Here is a 16,767-nt window from a genome sequence, read left to right as displayed (position 1 = left end):
TAGCTGCCTGAGGCACTACAGTGAAACTACATCTGCCTCTTTGATGTCCAGAGAATCAGTAGAATTTTCCCTTTGTCTCTCTTGTCTTGTGAGGCTGTCAGGCTTTCCGGAACCTTTGATGAGGGAGCTTGGGGCCATCATCAGGGATAAGGGAGAGGCCATTTATTAGAAAATGCATCAGCTGAATATTTGGATCAGAAGTTTTGTGGGCTACAGAGAGCTAACAGCTAACTGTGGTAAAAGAGCCCAAGCCCTGTACTACAGTGCTCATGCCTTTGCCCTTTGGATTCCCTTCCTGACTGCTGCTTGGCTCTAATTCTACCACTGGCTCTTTCTTCCATACTTTGCATACTTCTGTAAGTGGAAATACTGTAAAATTGCTGTTGTTCAGCTAGTCCGCTCCTTAACTTTAGTCCACAGACTTTTGGACTGTGAACATACAATCATGTAGAGCTTTTTGACATCACTGTGTTTCCATTCCCTTGGGATCCTATAAACTTCCTTGAGATTCACCTCTCTCAATCTCCTGCTGCTGAACCACAGAGACCATTTTTGACCAGTGTCTTTCAAAGCAGCTCCCTAGAACATGAATCATTTGGTTGCCCTTCTTGTATATTTTGGATCTCTGCTCTGTGTGTCCTATAATACAGTGACCAGATTTGTACTTGCTATTCCTAAAGAAGCTATCCAGCTGCATTATTGGATGCCAAAATAATAATGTTTGTGAGTTTATACTCCATAGCCCTCCATACTGCTGCCAGATGTTCTGTGGATGGTTCTCAGGCATGTTGTGGTGAATGTTGCCGTGCCAATGAATTTCAGCAAATTTAAGTAGCTTTGAAATGGTTCTCTTTTCCAGCTAATTAAATGAACTTGAGTTGACACTTGAGCTTCCTCTGCTTTATTACCCCTTTTCTCCCTGAATTACTTTCTACCTGTTACCAGTTCTGTCTGCTGGATTCACTTCAGTAGCTCTCTCCTTTTGCCATGCCTCTTCCTGACTGCCTGCCTGGACTCTCCATCTAAAAGGCATCTCTACAAAAATAATGGCAGTTCCTTTGTCCTGAATACCAACCTTATCAATCTTGACTCCTGAAGAGAATAAGAGCAGACATATTGCCTGGGCATGGAGGGCGGGAAGGGAAGGAACAATCTCAGAAATGATTCTGATGCTCTCCTGTCTGTTTCTGCTGCAGATTTGCTGACAGCGAAGGAGTACCACTGTCTGCTGCAGCTGCTCTGCCCTGACTTCCCAATGGAACTTACTCAGAAGGCAGCAAGGTGGGTCTTCATTTCTCTCTTGATAGGTAGATCAGCCCTACAATGGCTTTAGTCTCTGGTGCTGAAAGGGTTAAAATGTGAGTAAGGACATTTAGAGTATGTCTCCACTGCAGCTGGAGGTATAATTTCTAGCTCAACTAGAAGTACACATGATAGCAGCAGCTACACTGCTACTTTTAGCGCACTTGCTGTATCTATGCTAGCATGTGTACATCTGCCCAAGACGGAAATTACACCTTCTGCTACAGTGTAGACCTACCCTTAGAGATAAGGTCGGAATGCTTTTAGGGCGAGAGGTACCAAGATTTGTGATTGAGAAGGGGAGCTTTCCTTAGCAAATAGAAGTGGTTTGTTAGGATATGCTGGGAACGAAAAACCAGCATGACGCTAATATATCAACGCTGCAGTCTCTGACTTTGTCTACACTCAGAAAATAAGTTGTGTATAAAGCAGTGGTAGCTAACACATTTTAACTAACACGATTTTAAACATTATTGTAGATGGTATTTAACATCTTTTAAAATGTGTTTCTACCCCTTCTAAGGTTGATCATAACCAGCTACACATTATACTAAACCCTTTCTGCAATATTGTTTAAAATCATGTTAGTTAGAAACATGTTAGCCAATCTGTTTTAAAACAATTTATTTTCAGACCCTAGACAAAATTTAAAGGGGGCAGATGTCTCGGGACATTGGTAACATGATATGAAACCCTCCACTTCTCATTCACTGGTTCCAATCCAGACCATATTGTTCATTTATTAACCCTCTGATGGCAAAGATGGCCTTTCTAGGTGAGATGGGGAGGGGGTGTCAGTCCAGATCCCAGTGAGCATATCTACATGTTAACAATAAGGTCAAAGAAATAAATGGTCTCTTTGCTTGTTGTAACAGAGAGAGGTCAGGGAGGCTGAACTCTCTTCCTTGCCCTTCCAGATCAGCGTATAGGCACACTGGCAGGACATTGGCTGCTGCCTGTGTTCTTTCTGGTCTGTGGATGAAGAAGTGTTCAATCTCTACGTGTCAGTCTAGTGCAGGGTTTGGCAACCTTTCAAAAGCAGCAAAGAATCCTGTGGCACCTTATAGACTAACAGACGTTTTGGAGCATGAGCTCTCGTGGGTGAATACCCACTTCGTCAGATGCATGTAGTGGAAATTTCCAGGGGCAGGTATATATATATGCAAGCAAGAAGCAAGCTAGAGATGACGAGGTTAGTTCAATCAGGGAGGATGAGGCCCTGTTCTAGCAGTTGAGGTGTGAAAACCAAGGGAGGAGAAACTGGTTTTGTAGTTGGCAAGCCATTCACAGTCTTTGTTTAATCCTGAGCTGATGGTGTCAAATTTGCAGATGAACTGAAGCTCAGCAGTTTCTCTTTGAAGTCTGGTCCTGAAGTTTTGTTGCTGCAGGATGGCCACCTTAAGATCTGCTATTGTGTGGCCAGGGAGGTTGAAGTGTTCTCCTACAGGTTTTTGTATATTGCCATTCCTAATATCTGATTTGTGTCCATTTATCCTTTTCCGTAAAGACTGTCCAGTTTGGCCGATGTACATAGCAGAGGGGCATTGCTGGCATATGATGACGTATATTACATAATATTACATATTATATTCTGGTGTTAGGAACACACAGGACACTCCCTACACTAACACCGGAATAAATCAACATACCTTAGACCTCCAACCAGGGTTATTCTATCTACTACCCAAGACACACAAACCCGGAAATCCTGGACGCCCCATCATCTCAGGCATTGGCACTCTCACTGAAGGACTGTCTGGATATGTGGACTCTCTGCTCAGACCCTATGCCACCAGCACTCCCAGCTATCTCCGTGACACCACTGATTTCCTGAGGAAACTACAATGCATTGGTGACCTTCCAGAAAACACCATCCTAGCCACCATGGATGTAGAGGCTCTCTACACAAACATCCCACACAGATGAAATACAAGCTATCAGGAACTGTATCCCTGATGATGCCACAGCACAACTGGTTGCTGAGCTCTGTGCCTTTATCCTCACACACAACTATTTCAAATTTGATGACAATATATATCTCCAGATCAGTGGCACCACTATGGGCACCCGCATGGCCCCACAATATGCCAACGTTTTTATGGCTGACCTGGAACAATGCTTCCTCAGCTCTCGTCCACTCACGCCCCTTTTCTACCTACGCTACATTGATGAAATCTTCATCATCTGGAACCATGGGAAAGAGACTCTGGAAAAATTCCACCATGATTTCAACAGCTTCCACCCCACCATCAACCTCAGCCTGGACCAATCTACATGGGAGGTCTACTTCCTAGACACCACGATGCAAATAAGTGATGGTCACAGTAACACCACCCTATACCAAAAACCTATCAACCGCTATGCCTACCTTCATGCCTCCAGCTTCCATCCTGGGCACACCATACGATCCATTGTCTACAGCCAAGCAATGACGTACAACCGCATCTGCTCTAACCCCTCAGACAGAGACCAACACCTACAAAATCTCCACCAAGCATTCTCAAAACTACAATACCTGCATGAGGAAATAAGGAAACAGATCAACAGAGCCAGACATGTACCCAGAAGCCTCCTACTGCAAGACAAACCCAAGAAAGAAACCAACAGGACTCCACTGGCCATCACATACAGTCCCCAGCTAAAACCATCACATACAGTCCCCAGTTAAAACCCCTCCGACGCATCATCAGGGATCTACAACCCATCCTGGACAATGATCCCACACTTTCAGGGACGACCAAGGACAACCTGCCTACCTGAAGCATATTCTCACCAGTAACTGCACACCGCACCATAGTAACTCTAACTCAGGAACCAATTCATGCAACAAACCTCGATGCCAACTCTGCCCACATATCTACACCAGTGACACCATCACAGGACCTAACCAGATCAGCCCCACCATCACCGGTTCATTCACCTGCACGTCTACCAATGTAATATATGCCAGCAATGCCCCTCTGCTATGTACGTCGGCCAAACTGGACAGTCTTTATGGAAAAGGATAAATGGACACAAATCAGATATTAGGAATGACAATATACAAAAACCTGTAGGAGAACACTTCAGCCTCCCTGTCCACACAATAGCAGATCTTAAGGTGGCCATCCTGCAGCAACAAAACTTCAGGACCAGACTTCAAAGAGAAACTGCTGAGCTTCAGTTCATCTGCAAATTTGACACCATTAGCTCAGAATTAAACAAAGACTGTGAATGGCTTGCCAACTACAAAACCAGTTTCTCCTCCCTTGGTTTTCATACCTCAACTGCTAGAACAGGGCCTCATCCTCCCTGATGGAACTAACCTCGTCATCTCTAGCTTGCTTCTTGCTTGCATATATATACCAGCCCCTGGAAATTTCCACTACATGCATCTGAGAAAGTGGGTATCCACCCACGAAAGCTCATGCTCCAAAACATCTGTTAGTCTGTAAGGTGCCACAGGATTCTTTGCTGCTTTTACAGATCCAGACTAACACGGCTACCCCTCTGATACTTTCAGAAGCAGTGTGCCGAGTCTTCATTTATTCACTCTAATTTAAGGTTTCGCGTGCCACTAATACATTCTAATGTTTTTAGAAGGTCTCTTTCTATAAGTCTATAATATATAACTAAACTATTGTTGTATGTAAAGTAAATAAGGTTTTTAAAAATGTTTAAGAAGCTTCATTTAAAATTAAATTAAAATGCAGAGGCCCCAAACTGGGGGCCAGGACCAGGGCAGTGTGAGTGCCATTGAAAATCAGCTTGTGTGCCGAGCATGTGTGCCATAGGTTGCCTACCCCTGGTCTAGTGCCTTCACCAGCATCATATTCCCATGAAAAATATATATTCCCCGCCCCCCCCCCAAAAAAAAAAGAGAGAGAGAACGTGAGGAAGCAAGAGATGTGTATTCTCATCTGCCCATATTTCCATATTACTGGGCTCCTTTGAGTGCCTCGCTGGCTCCCAGGGTGCTGCTGTCACAACTGAAGTGCAGTTAATGCTGTGTTAGGTTCAGTTAAAACTAGAAGTAGAGCAGCACTGCTCCCTCTGGCTCATTGGTGAGGAATCCTGGTTTTCCTGGCTCCCCTGAATGTAAGTCTCTGGCCTCCAGCATTAGACCATGATGGAGCACTAACTGTAGAGCAAGGACATATCTGCTGCCGTTGCCTTTCATGGAGGTACAAAAGCACTGTCCTATGCATGGGCCTGTATTCCACAGATTCCAGCTGAGCTGAGCAGAGATTTGGGACTGGGCATAAAAGTGAGATTTCAGTGTGTCTACATGTTATGATGTTTGCGAAAAGGAATTTAATCCGCAAGGCTGTTGTAAACTAGAGGCCCCATTCAGGGGCAGGCTTCCCATAACTGCACTGTTGTGTGTATGTCTTAGACACAGACAGGCTGGGGTTTTGGAACAGGTGTGCAGGAGAAATGAGATCTCTGGCTGAGGCACCCAGGCTCAGGTGGGGATGACCTCACTTCCTTCCTGACACACATTATTATTATTAGTTTGTTGTTACATGATAATCTAGTTAAGTGAGTGCAATAAAACTTGTTTTAAATCTAAAACCAACTTCCTCTTTCCTCTACATCTGCATCCCTTTTTTCAGCCTCTGTCTGAATTCCCTTCTAGTTACGATGCTCTACCCACTCTCCCCTTTAGCTTCTACGGTTTAAAAAGACAAATTTCAGTGGGACAAGGTGGGTGAGGCATTATCTTTTATTGGACCAACTTCTGTTGGTGAGAAAGTGAAGCTTTTCAGCTTACATGGGACTCTTCTTCAGGTCTGGAAAACTAATTCAGAGTGTCACAGCTAAATAAGCTTGTCTCTTTCACCAACAGAAGTTGGTCTAATAAAAGATATTACCTCACTTACCTTCTCTCTAATATCCTGGGACCAACATATCTACAACTACACTGCATACAAATTTCAGTGGATTATTTCTTCTGTCCCATTTGATTGGTTCCTTGCAGGGTGTGGGTGTCACGGACAGACCTGTGAGATTGCCCCCTTTCAGTCTGAGCACCCAGACTGCTCTGTGATTGCTTTGCTTTGAGAAGAGGAGTGAATACAGCAGTGGTGGTGGCAGTAACAGCATTCATTGTTAAAGCTGGGGACTGTGAAATCATAGGCACTGTTAGTAAGAGAACATTCTCATGGTAACCTCATAGCTGTATGGCTGAGATGATCTCATGGCACTGCACGCTCTGCTCTTCCAGGAGCTGTTGCTATGCACTGATAACAAACATTGGAAAGGAAAGAGGTCAGGACAGAAGAACAGAGGCAACAACAATACAGGTTTTATTGGCATCAAAACACAAGGAACACAGTTCCTCTGTTCGAGATGCAGTGCATATGCCTCTGGCACATCCAAGGCAGAACCACACTAGTGGCTATATACCTTAGTCAGATGCCTTGGATGCGCTCGTGTTCAGCAGGGCATTAGCCACGGCGAGTTAAAGGATTTTGTCTTCAGAGCTGTTGTCTAGTTTGCAGAGTCTTTGACTTGGAGAAAGGTGTGAAGAAGAGAGATTTTCTTATTTGAGATCATGAGCCAGGGACTGTATCTGAGCCCACACTTCCCTTCTCAAAAGAGAGGCATCAGATCCTATGCTTAATTTAAAAAAAACCTCTCCATTTTGGTTTTTGATATTTTAGGATGCTCTATGTATTTTAAGGTCTTAACAGCAGAAAGCAAATCTAACCCCATGAGACCCAAGCCCCCTCTTCCTTAGGCAAATTTGGTATGTCTGCACTGCAGTTTAAGCCCAGGGTTATTAGAATTCAAGTTAGCAAACCTTGAGTTTGTTAACTTAGGACTTGAGGATCTACATTAATTTGAATCCCAGGTTAGGAATTGTTGAATCCTGGGTCCCAAGCTGGGGCTCCGGCATCTACACTGCATTATGTGGGCCTGAGTCCCAACCACCCATATATTAGACTTCTTAGCACCCTTCCAAGACTGTCCAGAGGACAAAGGAAGGTGATTGTGGTATACTTTGGGCAGACTCCCAGGGCACGAGTCCAGTGGGGCTACATTTACACTGTAAAGCAACCGGGCTTGAATTCTGGGTCCCAGTTTGACTTGGGCTGAGACCCTCTGCCCCCAGTGTGTCCTGGAATGTTGGGTCCAAGCCCTGAGTTAACCCAATTTTGTGTAGATGGAAGGGAGGTGTTAGGCTTGAGCCTAAGTTCAAACCCTGGGCTTACTCTACAATGTAGACCAACCCACTATGTCTGTTAGTCTTTAATAGCAGCAAAGATAAGTGCACAGTCAAAACTGAGAGGAATCTTCCTTCCCACCAGTCTGGGCTAGAGCCCTTCCTGGGGCCTCACTGGCTGGACTGGGCTTCTGAGATCCTAACCACAATCAGCAGGTCAGAGAGTTCCTTCATTGGCAGAGTAACAAGGCCCTCCTACCCAACAAACCCACTTGAACCTTGATTGCCTGGTACACCCATCACAAGGTCCCTCATTTGGAGGCACTTTTCTTCATCCCTTTCCAAAGAGTTTGTTCCCTTGATCTTCATTATTGTGATTATTATGATTCACTGAGGGCCAGATCCACAAAGGTATTTAGGCTCCTAATATCCATGAAAATCAATGGGAATTAGGCACCTAAAATCTGAGGATCTGGACCTGAGTTCTCTAAAGTGTGCAAAGTACCACTCACACATGTAAAAAGCCCTGAGGAGCTTACAGTCCAGTTCAAACAACAGGAAAGAGAGAATGAAGACTCTCCCCCAAAATAACCCCCAATAGAGCTCCCAGGAGTCCCTTTTTCAGACTGTCAGACTTGGCTCCAAATTCAGGGCATGCTGCCTGGGTTACAGACCCTTTGTGGCTGAGATTCTCCTCTCACCAAGCACTTTAGGAGAGATGCGCAGACATGTTGCTGATGGTTCTTTCCTAGCTTCCCAGCTGTGCAGTCAGCTGGTTGTTTGGGGACATAGCAGGGCTGCAGGCCAGTAAAGTGATTGTATTGGATTTACACATTTCTCGGTCTCCCTGGATTGCAGACACCATGGACAACTGGAGTCAGTAACCCAGCACCAGAGTGCACCTGCTTCCAGTCAGACATTTCCCTCTTCAGATTCAGGCAGCAGAATTTTATATCCTGGCTTTGTGTCCTTATTTAACAGCCACAAACATCTCAGCAAATTCCCAAACTAATACCAACTCCCTGCTGCTCTTCTGTAAGTCGGGGAGAGAGTCTTGCTGCTGCACGGGCTCAGGCGCTGACACTGCAGCGTTAGATTTCACAAATGAAATGAGTTGGATGTCATAGAGGTGATGTGGTATCCCCTCTCCACAGAAAATGTGCATAGCATACTCCTACTATTGCCCACCTTGTGCAGGAAGGAGAATTGTATTAGCAAAAGCGTTGGTGTCGGGGTGTTGAGGTTGTCTGGCATGAAGATCAGGATGTGAAGGGAGGGAGTCCCACTTCTAAGTGATGTGGCCTGTAGTGTTTCCAGTGCTTGAAGAGTAGTTTGAAATGCCAGTGGCTGAGCTGCATTGCCTGGGAGATGAAGAAGCTCTGCCTGCCAGCTTCAAAGCCATCTCCTTGATGTGGCCACTGACAATCTCAGGAACATGCTTATTAGTGAGAATTAAGAACTGAAGCTACTGCTGCTCTAGACAGGAGGAGGTTTCTGGGACATAATAAATAAATTAGAAGCACTTTGACATCTTCAAAGGGTTTTGTTTTAAACAGTGACTTTTCTCCTGGGGACCCTCTTAGCCCCAGTGTTTCTTCTTTGAGGTAATTAATTCAAGCTGCTCTGCATGCATGCTTGTTATGCCACAGTGAATTGAGCGGGTCCAAGTGGCAGGGAGGGAAGCCTCTTGCACAGACGGGTCCTATAGCTCTTTTAACTCAACCTCCCACACAGCTTCCTAGAGCCTCTTCCCCGAGCCCCTTAGTGCACACTGAGGACTCCCAGGCCGACCTGGGTATCGGAGCTTAGCTTTCTCTCCTCTTTCTTTGCTGGTTCCTCTCTCTTTGTCAGACTCCCGCCTCTACCTTCCCACCTTCAGAGTCTGGCCTCTTCCTCCTCGCATAGCAGCAGTGGTAAGAGTATTGTTCCTGGGGTTTCACCTCTGAGCCCCTGCTGGCCTTTGTTCTTGCATGGCTCTGGAATCCAGAGTTTCCCCCGAACAGAGGTGTCCCTAAAAGGAGTTTACTTTGCTGCCATTTCAGCCTCATCCTTACAGCCTCCATGGCCTTGGTTGATATTGCCTGTATTTATGATGTATGATGTAACACGTGGTGTATATAGCTCCATATCTGAGCCTGGTGCTTTGCAGAAAGAAAGAAGATATTGTCCCTGCCCAAAGAGGGGGTCAGTCTCCAAGAGACCTGTCATGATGACATTCAGGGAGAAACAACCTCATGCCTGAGGGAGGGAGGGAGGGCAGGAAGTTTTCAGACATAGTGCAGTAAGGAGGCTCCTGGTGCCAGGTGCACAGCATGCTACTTCCCTTTTTATAGAAATGGGATTTGCTTGGCCTGGGAGTAGGAGTCTCTCATCGTTTTCATCTTCACCATGGAATGGAAAATGGGCTAATTTGGAGCACTCCTTTACACATCCAGGGCCTGATTCTCCAATGTTACACCAGTGTAACTTCCTTGTCCTTAGTTCAGTTACTCCTGATTTATTCTAGTTTCAGATCAGAACCAGGCCTGCAATTTTTGTAAACCTGTGTGATTGCCAATATGCATTCCACCATGTCCATCATCCTGTTATGCAATTTGAATCAATTGCTGCTTGGTATTTGTTCTGCATTCTGAGACAAAGACCCTGTTCACAATCATGGAAGCTGAGCTACTAGCAGTAATAGACAGGAGCCTTCCCCTGAGTCTGAGTTACCAAGCTTTCCTCATCTGACACCCCTGGTGATGCACACAGATCTGGGAGTTCCCAACTTCCCTTAACGGGCTTCTTCCCACTGGGTTTGGGAAGCTCCCCTTGAGGGATCACCCTCTTCCAAGGTCTGAACTTTCTGACCCACTATAAGGAAAAGGAGCAAATTGCAGAGTGTTGTCGCCTTGTGTTTGCTGAGTTCTCTCTCTCCTCCTCTTGCTCCCAGGATTGTGCTCATGGATGACGCCATGGACTGTTTGATGTCTTTTTCTGATTTCCTCTTTGCCTTCCAGATACAATTTTACTACTCAGGTGAGTCCAGTTTGCTGGGAGGCTGGTGCCTCCACCATCTGCCCTAGCTTGTCTCTTTCTGTTGCAGCTTCTCAGCCCCCAAGTGTCTCTTGCACTCTTTCAAAACTAATAAAAGGAAATACTTTTCACACAAAACGCACACGCAGCCCGGGGAACTCATTGACACAGAATATCACTGAAGTCAGGAGCTTGGCAGGATTCAAAAGGAAATTATACATTAATATGGAGAGTTATAACGGTAAATATGTATATATTTAAAAGATCCTTATGAGGGATATAAACTGTTAAGCCTTGGGCCATATGTCAGCCTCTAACTATTCGGACTTAGGGGGCAGATTTTCATATAACTTTCTACTGCAGGGCTTCTTTTTCTGAAGTAGCTGGTACTGGCCCCTGCTGGAGACAGGATACTGAACTAGATGGCCTGCTAGTCTAATGCAGTATGGCAATTCCTATATTCCAAGCTGTGCGGTTAGATTCAGCCCCTGTCCATAGTACAAACATCTGCCTTTTCAAGACTATTTCTCTGCATACTTACTGATGAGGTCTTTCCTGCTGTGAATTCCCTCTGTGAAGCCCAGCATTATCCATGACCATGTCATCAAGGTGAAGCAGCTCAGGGTACTAGTTTTGTGACGGGTGGACTGAAATAGGTTTGGAGTGTCCTGAGTCAAGGATAGGAAAAGTCTGAGAAATGGCATGTGGTTGGAAAAACTTCCCTTGATACAGCAGATATTTCCACAGTGAGCTACAGAGCCTCAACACAGCCTCAGAAGTCACCCCATTGCCCCCACACACACATGGTCTTAGTCTCATTCACACATGCATTTAATACACACACCCAAAACATACCACCCCATTTTTGTTAGCACATGCACACCGTGCACACACACACTCGCACACACTCTCCCATCAACCCAAACACATGCAAACCACTCCAAGCGGAATCTAGATTTGTAAACTGTTGACCACATCCATAAACAAACTTGTTTAAAATTAGATTCTTGCAGTAAACAGTGGGCAGAACTGGGAGCCTGAGGAAAGCACTTTCTGCCAGCTCTAGCTCTGGCCCATCCTTGCCTTTCTTTTAGATCCCATGTTGTATTTACTTTGGAGCTGTGCTGAGGCAGGCTGGGATGCAGACTGGAGCCTGGCTAACCCGCTCCCTCGGCTCCTACTGCAATTCCTAACATTCAGTTCCTAACTTGGGTGATGTTTCATTCAGTGGAAATGGAAGGGGAGTGGAGATTTTTGTGGTTTAGAAACTAATTTGGCAGGGTGGCATTAACATTAGCTCCCACACCCTACTTTTTTACCCACATGTAGCTTCCTTTCCTCCTTAGATGAACTACATTAGAGTGGGTGGCTACCTGCAGTAACTTCGGGCATGTCCCCTTGCAGCTTTTCACACTTGCAGTTTATATGGAAGATGCCTTTGTGCAGCACATGGGCCTGTATGGTATGTGATGTAAACAGGCAGGATGCCTCAGTGCTGTACATTTGTTCAGGTCATACTGGTCTTACATACAGCTGCAGATGACAGTTTAGTCCCAGCTCTGGCCAGAACCTGGTAGATCAAGTGAATGTTCTAACTGTCAATCCTATCATAGTCCTGAGTGCTAAGCCATCCTCCTGCTTTGCAGAGTTCCTAGATAGTGTTGCTGCCATTTATCAAGATCTGTTGACTGGTAAGAATCCGAACACTGTGATTGTGCCAACATCATCCTCTGGGCAGCACCGTTCACGCCTGGCTCCGAGTGAGTGCAGCCCACTTGATGGGGTGGAGGCATCTCTGTTCTACCACTGCCTAGAGTCCCTGTGTGATAGGTCAAAATACAGGTAAGAAGTGGGGGCAGACTCACAGCCAGTACCTGGAAGATTATCTCAGGAAGGGTGGAGCTCTGAGGAACTATGGGGCTTTGCATCAGCTGTGAACCCTTCTAAGTCTCCTTCAGTGGGTGTGAAGGGAGAGAACTCTGTGTAACAGGCCTAACAAAGAAAGAGAAATTATTTCACATACATCAGCACTGAGGGGGTTAGCTGATCATTGAGGTAAATGGTTCTCATTGGGGCTATGCTTTCCTTTGGAGATTGTTCTTCTGCCCTGACCTCCTTGCCTATGGAAGAGGCTCAGTGGGCAAAGTGTGTTCACAATAGGGAATGAGCAAAACACTGTTGACTTCCTGGAGGTAGAAGTGGTAGGAAAGGCCTCTTAGCATCAGAGTAGTTTGCAGAGGTTTGTATAGGTGCAGTAGCTAGTCACTAAGATGCAGTGTACAGTATAACTAGGGCCCTACCAAATTCACTGCCATGAAAAACACATCATGGACTATGAAATTTGGTCTCCCCCCATGAAATCTGGTCTTTTGTGCACTTTTACCCTATACTATACAGATTTCACAGGGGAAACCAGCATTTCTCAAATTGGGGGTCCTGACCCAAAAGGAAGTTGCAGGGGGTGTGGGTCACAAGGTTATTTTAAGGCGATTGCAGTATTGAAACCCTTACTTCTGTGCTGCCTTCGGAGCTGGGCAGCCAGAGAGTGGCAGCTGTTAGCCGGGCACCCAACTCTGAAGGCAGTGTCCCACCAGCAGCACAGACATAAGAGTGGCAATACCATACCAAACCATCTTTACTTCTGTGCAGCTACTGGTGGCAGCTCTGCCTTCAGAGCTGGGCTCCCAGCCAACAGCTGTCACTCTCCAGCTGCCCAGCTCTGAAGGCAGCACCACCGCCAGCAGCAGTGCAGAAGTAAGGGTAGTGGTATTACAACCTCCTCTACAATAATCTTTTGACCCCCTCACAACTCCTTTTTGGGTCAAGACCCCTACCATTACAACACCATGAAACTTCAGGTTTAAATAGCTGAAATAATTAAATTTATGATTTTTAAAATCCTATGACTGTGAAATTGACCAAAATGGACCGTGAATTTGGTTGGGTCCTAAGTATAACACCAGGCAGCTTGTGGGGAAGCAAAAGGCTTTCAAGCGTACTGCTCCAGCAGCAAACTAGCACTGCAGGGAGGGGCCACGTCTCACAAAGATGCTGTTAGAAGAATGCTTTAGTTATGGAAAGTATTTGAGTGGTACCCGTTGTCTTGGTATCTGAGCACCCAGGCACATTAATGAAGTTATTCTCACAACAGCCCCAGGAGCTTGGGACTATAATTAGCCCATTGTACTGATGAGAAGTTCAGAGACAGAACAAACAAGTGACTTGCCCAAGGGAGTATATTAGAGGACGCAGTAGACCCATATCACCAGAGTCACAGTCTGGTGCCCAGTCTACACGACTATATTTCCTTCAGCACAGCATAGAAGAACACCAGGCCTTACAGATACAGATTTCTGTAGCCTCATCTGCTCAGGTTCCTACATGTCCAGGTAGATGGAGTGCCCTGCCAGAAGGCTTTCTCCTGTCCTTGGACTGGAGGAAATTATGGCTGATTTGGGGGATCTACCCTAGCTTGAAAGTCTTGCTTAGCAAAAGGCAACAGGTGGAAGCGGGTTTACTCCCCCCCAATCCATTCCAGGAGGACACAGTCAGGGAGCACAGTTAGAGCTGCTTCAGGGTGGTCAGACATCAGGGAATTAGAAGGATGATGATGTTCTATGACTCATGCCAGGTTTTATTTTCCTCTTTCTTCTTCTCCATCTAGCTGTCCCCCATCTGCCCTTGTCAAAGAGGTGCTGAGCAGTGTACAGAGACTGACCTTCTATGGATTCCTTATGGCTCTTGCAAAGCATCATGGGATCAACAGAGCCCTAGGTAAGGGGAGGAACAGAGCCCTGTGGATATGGCCCTAGGTTTTTCCTGGTTCTGCATTTTTTGTGGAATTTGCTGTAGAATCATGCAGCAGATTTTAAATTGTCTTTGAAAATAAAGGTCTCCCTCTCTTGTGGTCACAAATGAAACCTTATGAAACAAATGAAAACATAGTCCAATGCAGCAACATCTGTCTGAGTCTGCAGAGTGCCTGAAACAATAGGTCTAGGGAGGTATTGAGATTTGAGATGTTGACATTGACACCTATAATAGCAATATTGTTAACTGTTTACTTGCTGATCATTTTAACAGAAATGTCCATCTTATTTAATGTGTTTATCCATTAATGTTGGAAGGCACGGGTATTGCGTTAAGGGGCAAGTAAGACAGCTCATTGGTCTCAGAAGTTGCCAGGGTGGGGAACTGAGTTCAGGTCCCCTTTTCCCCAAATTTTAAATGATCTTCGTCCTTGACTACAAGTGAAAAGGAAGAAAAAAATGCATCCTCATCCCCAATACCTCCTTGGGGCCAAAGACCGAACTATCTCCCAGACCTTCCCAACTGTCTCCCACCCCAACTGCCTACGCCTGCAGCTTTCCCAAATAACCCCTCAAAGGCAGTTGTCAGTACAAAAACCTGTGCCATATTGAAAATCTGGGGCCAGTGTAAAATACATTGAATTTAATATCAGAAAAAGGCACAAGGAAAACTGAACTGGTTGGCTTATTCAGGGTCATATTTAAGGTTGTCATATCCTCCCACTGTGAACAGATGTGAAGCTGCTGGAGAATTCTGCCCCAGACTGGGTTAGAACCCCGGGGAAGAAGGGGGTTGGCTGTAAAATGTCAGCCCTGGGTGGTGAAGAGCACATTGGCTCTCCCAGCTCAGACCCATTCCTCTGTTGCAGAGGTCAGTGTTATCCAAGAGCAGGGGAACTGGACTGCTCCTTGCCTATGCCTCATTTGTATAGATTTCAAACCCTTTATTCCATGCAGAGCTCCTGTGCCTTGCTTGTGCTTCCCCTTCCCTTCCTGCAAAAGCGAACAGAGAGCTCACTTGTTGGCTGAGTTTAGCAGGGCTGAATCTGTAATCCCAGGGCTGTCTCAGGGCCTAGGAGGAATATCTGGATGCCTGGGGCTCTCACCTCTTAGCCTTCACATGGTGAGACCCAGTCAACGGGACTTCCATCCTATTGGACAGTTTCTCCCTCTAGTTCTAGGGCTGAGTCTCCAGTAGTCCCCATACTTCAGAGACGAGCCTCAGAGGAAAGTAGCTTCCCTTGCCTGAAATGCCTGCTCCTTCTCACAGGTGTGTGTCTTGCCAGAGAGAGAATTGTCTTCTCCCTCATTGAGCCTCCGCCCTCTGTAGACTATTTGAGCTGTGAATACTCTTCTCAGGCAGGGCTGTTTACCCAGCAACACAGAGATTAGATATCAAAGGGACATGAATACAACCCAGCAATCCCCTCTGCAAACAGAATTAGAAAGCAGTGTATTCACTGGAGAAGGTGATTGCACCAAGCAAGCCTTTTTTCCCTTAGCTCTATGAAATCCACTTCCAGCAAGGTGGAAAGAAAACAGAGGGGCTGAGAAATCCCTGCCCACAGCTTCCATTGTACCATGTTCAAAGTCTGTGGGTTTTCCTTTCCATTAACACAGCCCTGGCCCCTGGCCCCCTGCCAGCCTCCTGCTGAGGCCTCTCACGGGAGGCGTAGCAGCCACAAGCCTAACAGGTGCAGCATCTTGGCAAGGAAGGATTCTTCTCCTACTCTCTTTTAAGCTTTCTTGGGAATGATTTGAATAGTCTTTGGGCTGTCGGGGATCGCAGGCTCCCCAATGCCCTGCAGCAAGGGCAGTTCCAGGTAAGAGCTTCAGAGGCAAAGGAGCTTTCAATCAGGGCCCTGTGTTCTTTAGTCTCACTGGGGCCTCACAGGATGCCTGGCTAGTAGAATAGGGATGGGGATTAGAGTGGTTTATTCTGGCTGGGGCACCATTGATGAGTTTGTCAGGCAAATTGGAATCTGCCGCCTAACTCCAGTGTCAATATTGATTCATGAACCCCTTTGAGTGTTATTTACCAATGCGTCCAAGTAATTCAAGTGCCCCAGAGACCTTACTACACATTCTGCAAATGCAGAAACAAGCCCAGGCTTTATCTGACTTATTCTTCTAATTAAGCCCATAGCAAGCAGCAGGTTGGAGCACTCCTGGGCTTCTCAGTCATGGTGACAGGCACACTAGAGCATCTGGCTTCTCTGGTGGTTGTGGCGGACCCAAAACTGGAATAAGTTGAGAGTCAGGTGTCTGTTGGTGTGGGTTCTTATTTGGGGCCTATCACTGCAGTAGCTGAATGCCTCTCTCAGGGCTCCTGCATAGGAGTGCATGAATCCCCAGGCCCTACCTCCCAGGGGAACAAGAAACCAAGGCCATTAACCAAATCCAGATCTCCCACATCCTAGTATAAAGCATTTACCCCAAAGACACTGACAGTGGCTTCTCTAGGTTTCATGCACAGCTGAGCACTCCCCACTG

The 16,767-nt window shown here is 46.1% G+C and overlaps 1 protein-coding gene across 3 annotated transcripts in view; it reads left to right on the top strand.

Moving 5' to 3' along the window:
* C4H11orf49 (chromosome 4 C11orf49 homolog) overlaps positions 1-16,767 on the top strand; it is a 155,329-nt gene that overhangs the window by 133,359 nt on the left and 5,203 nt on the right. For all 3 annotated transcript variants that reach the window (XR_004000039.1, XM_030559900.1, XM_030559899.1), the window contains 4 exons: positions 1,197-1,281; positions 10,383-10,468; positions 12,112-12,307; positions 14,130-14,239. Coding sequence is in view for 2 of the 3 variants with exons in the window: in XM_030559900.1 (XP_030415760.1) it covers positions 1,197-1,281; positions 10,383-10,468; positions 12,112-12,307; positions 14,130-14,239 (477 nt within the window). In the remaining variant the exon portion in view is untranslated. The remainder of the gene's footprint in view (positions 1-1,196; positions 1,282-10,382; positions 10,469-12,111; positions 12,308-14,129; positions 14,240-16,767) is intronic.

The sequence above is a fragment of the Gopherus evgoodei genome, chromosome 4, assembly GCF_007399415.2.
Source record: "Gopherus evgoodei ecotype Sinaloan lineage chromosome 4, rGopEvg1_v1.p, whole genome shotgun sequence".
Lineage (NCBI taxonomy): Eukaryota > Metazoa > Chordata > Testudines > Testudinidae > Gopherus > Gopherus evgoodei.
Note: the sequence above shows the minus strand (reverse complement) of the source record. Positions and strands in the feature narration are given on the sequence as shown.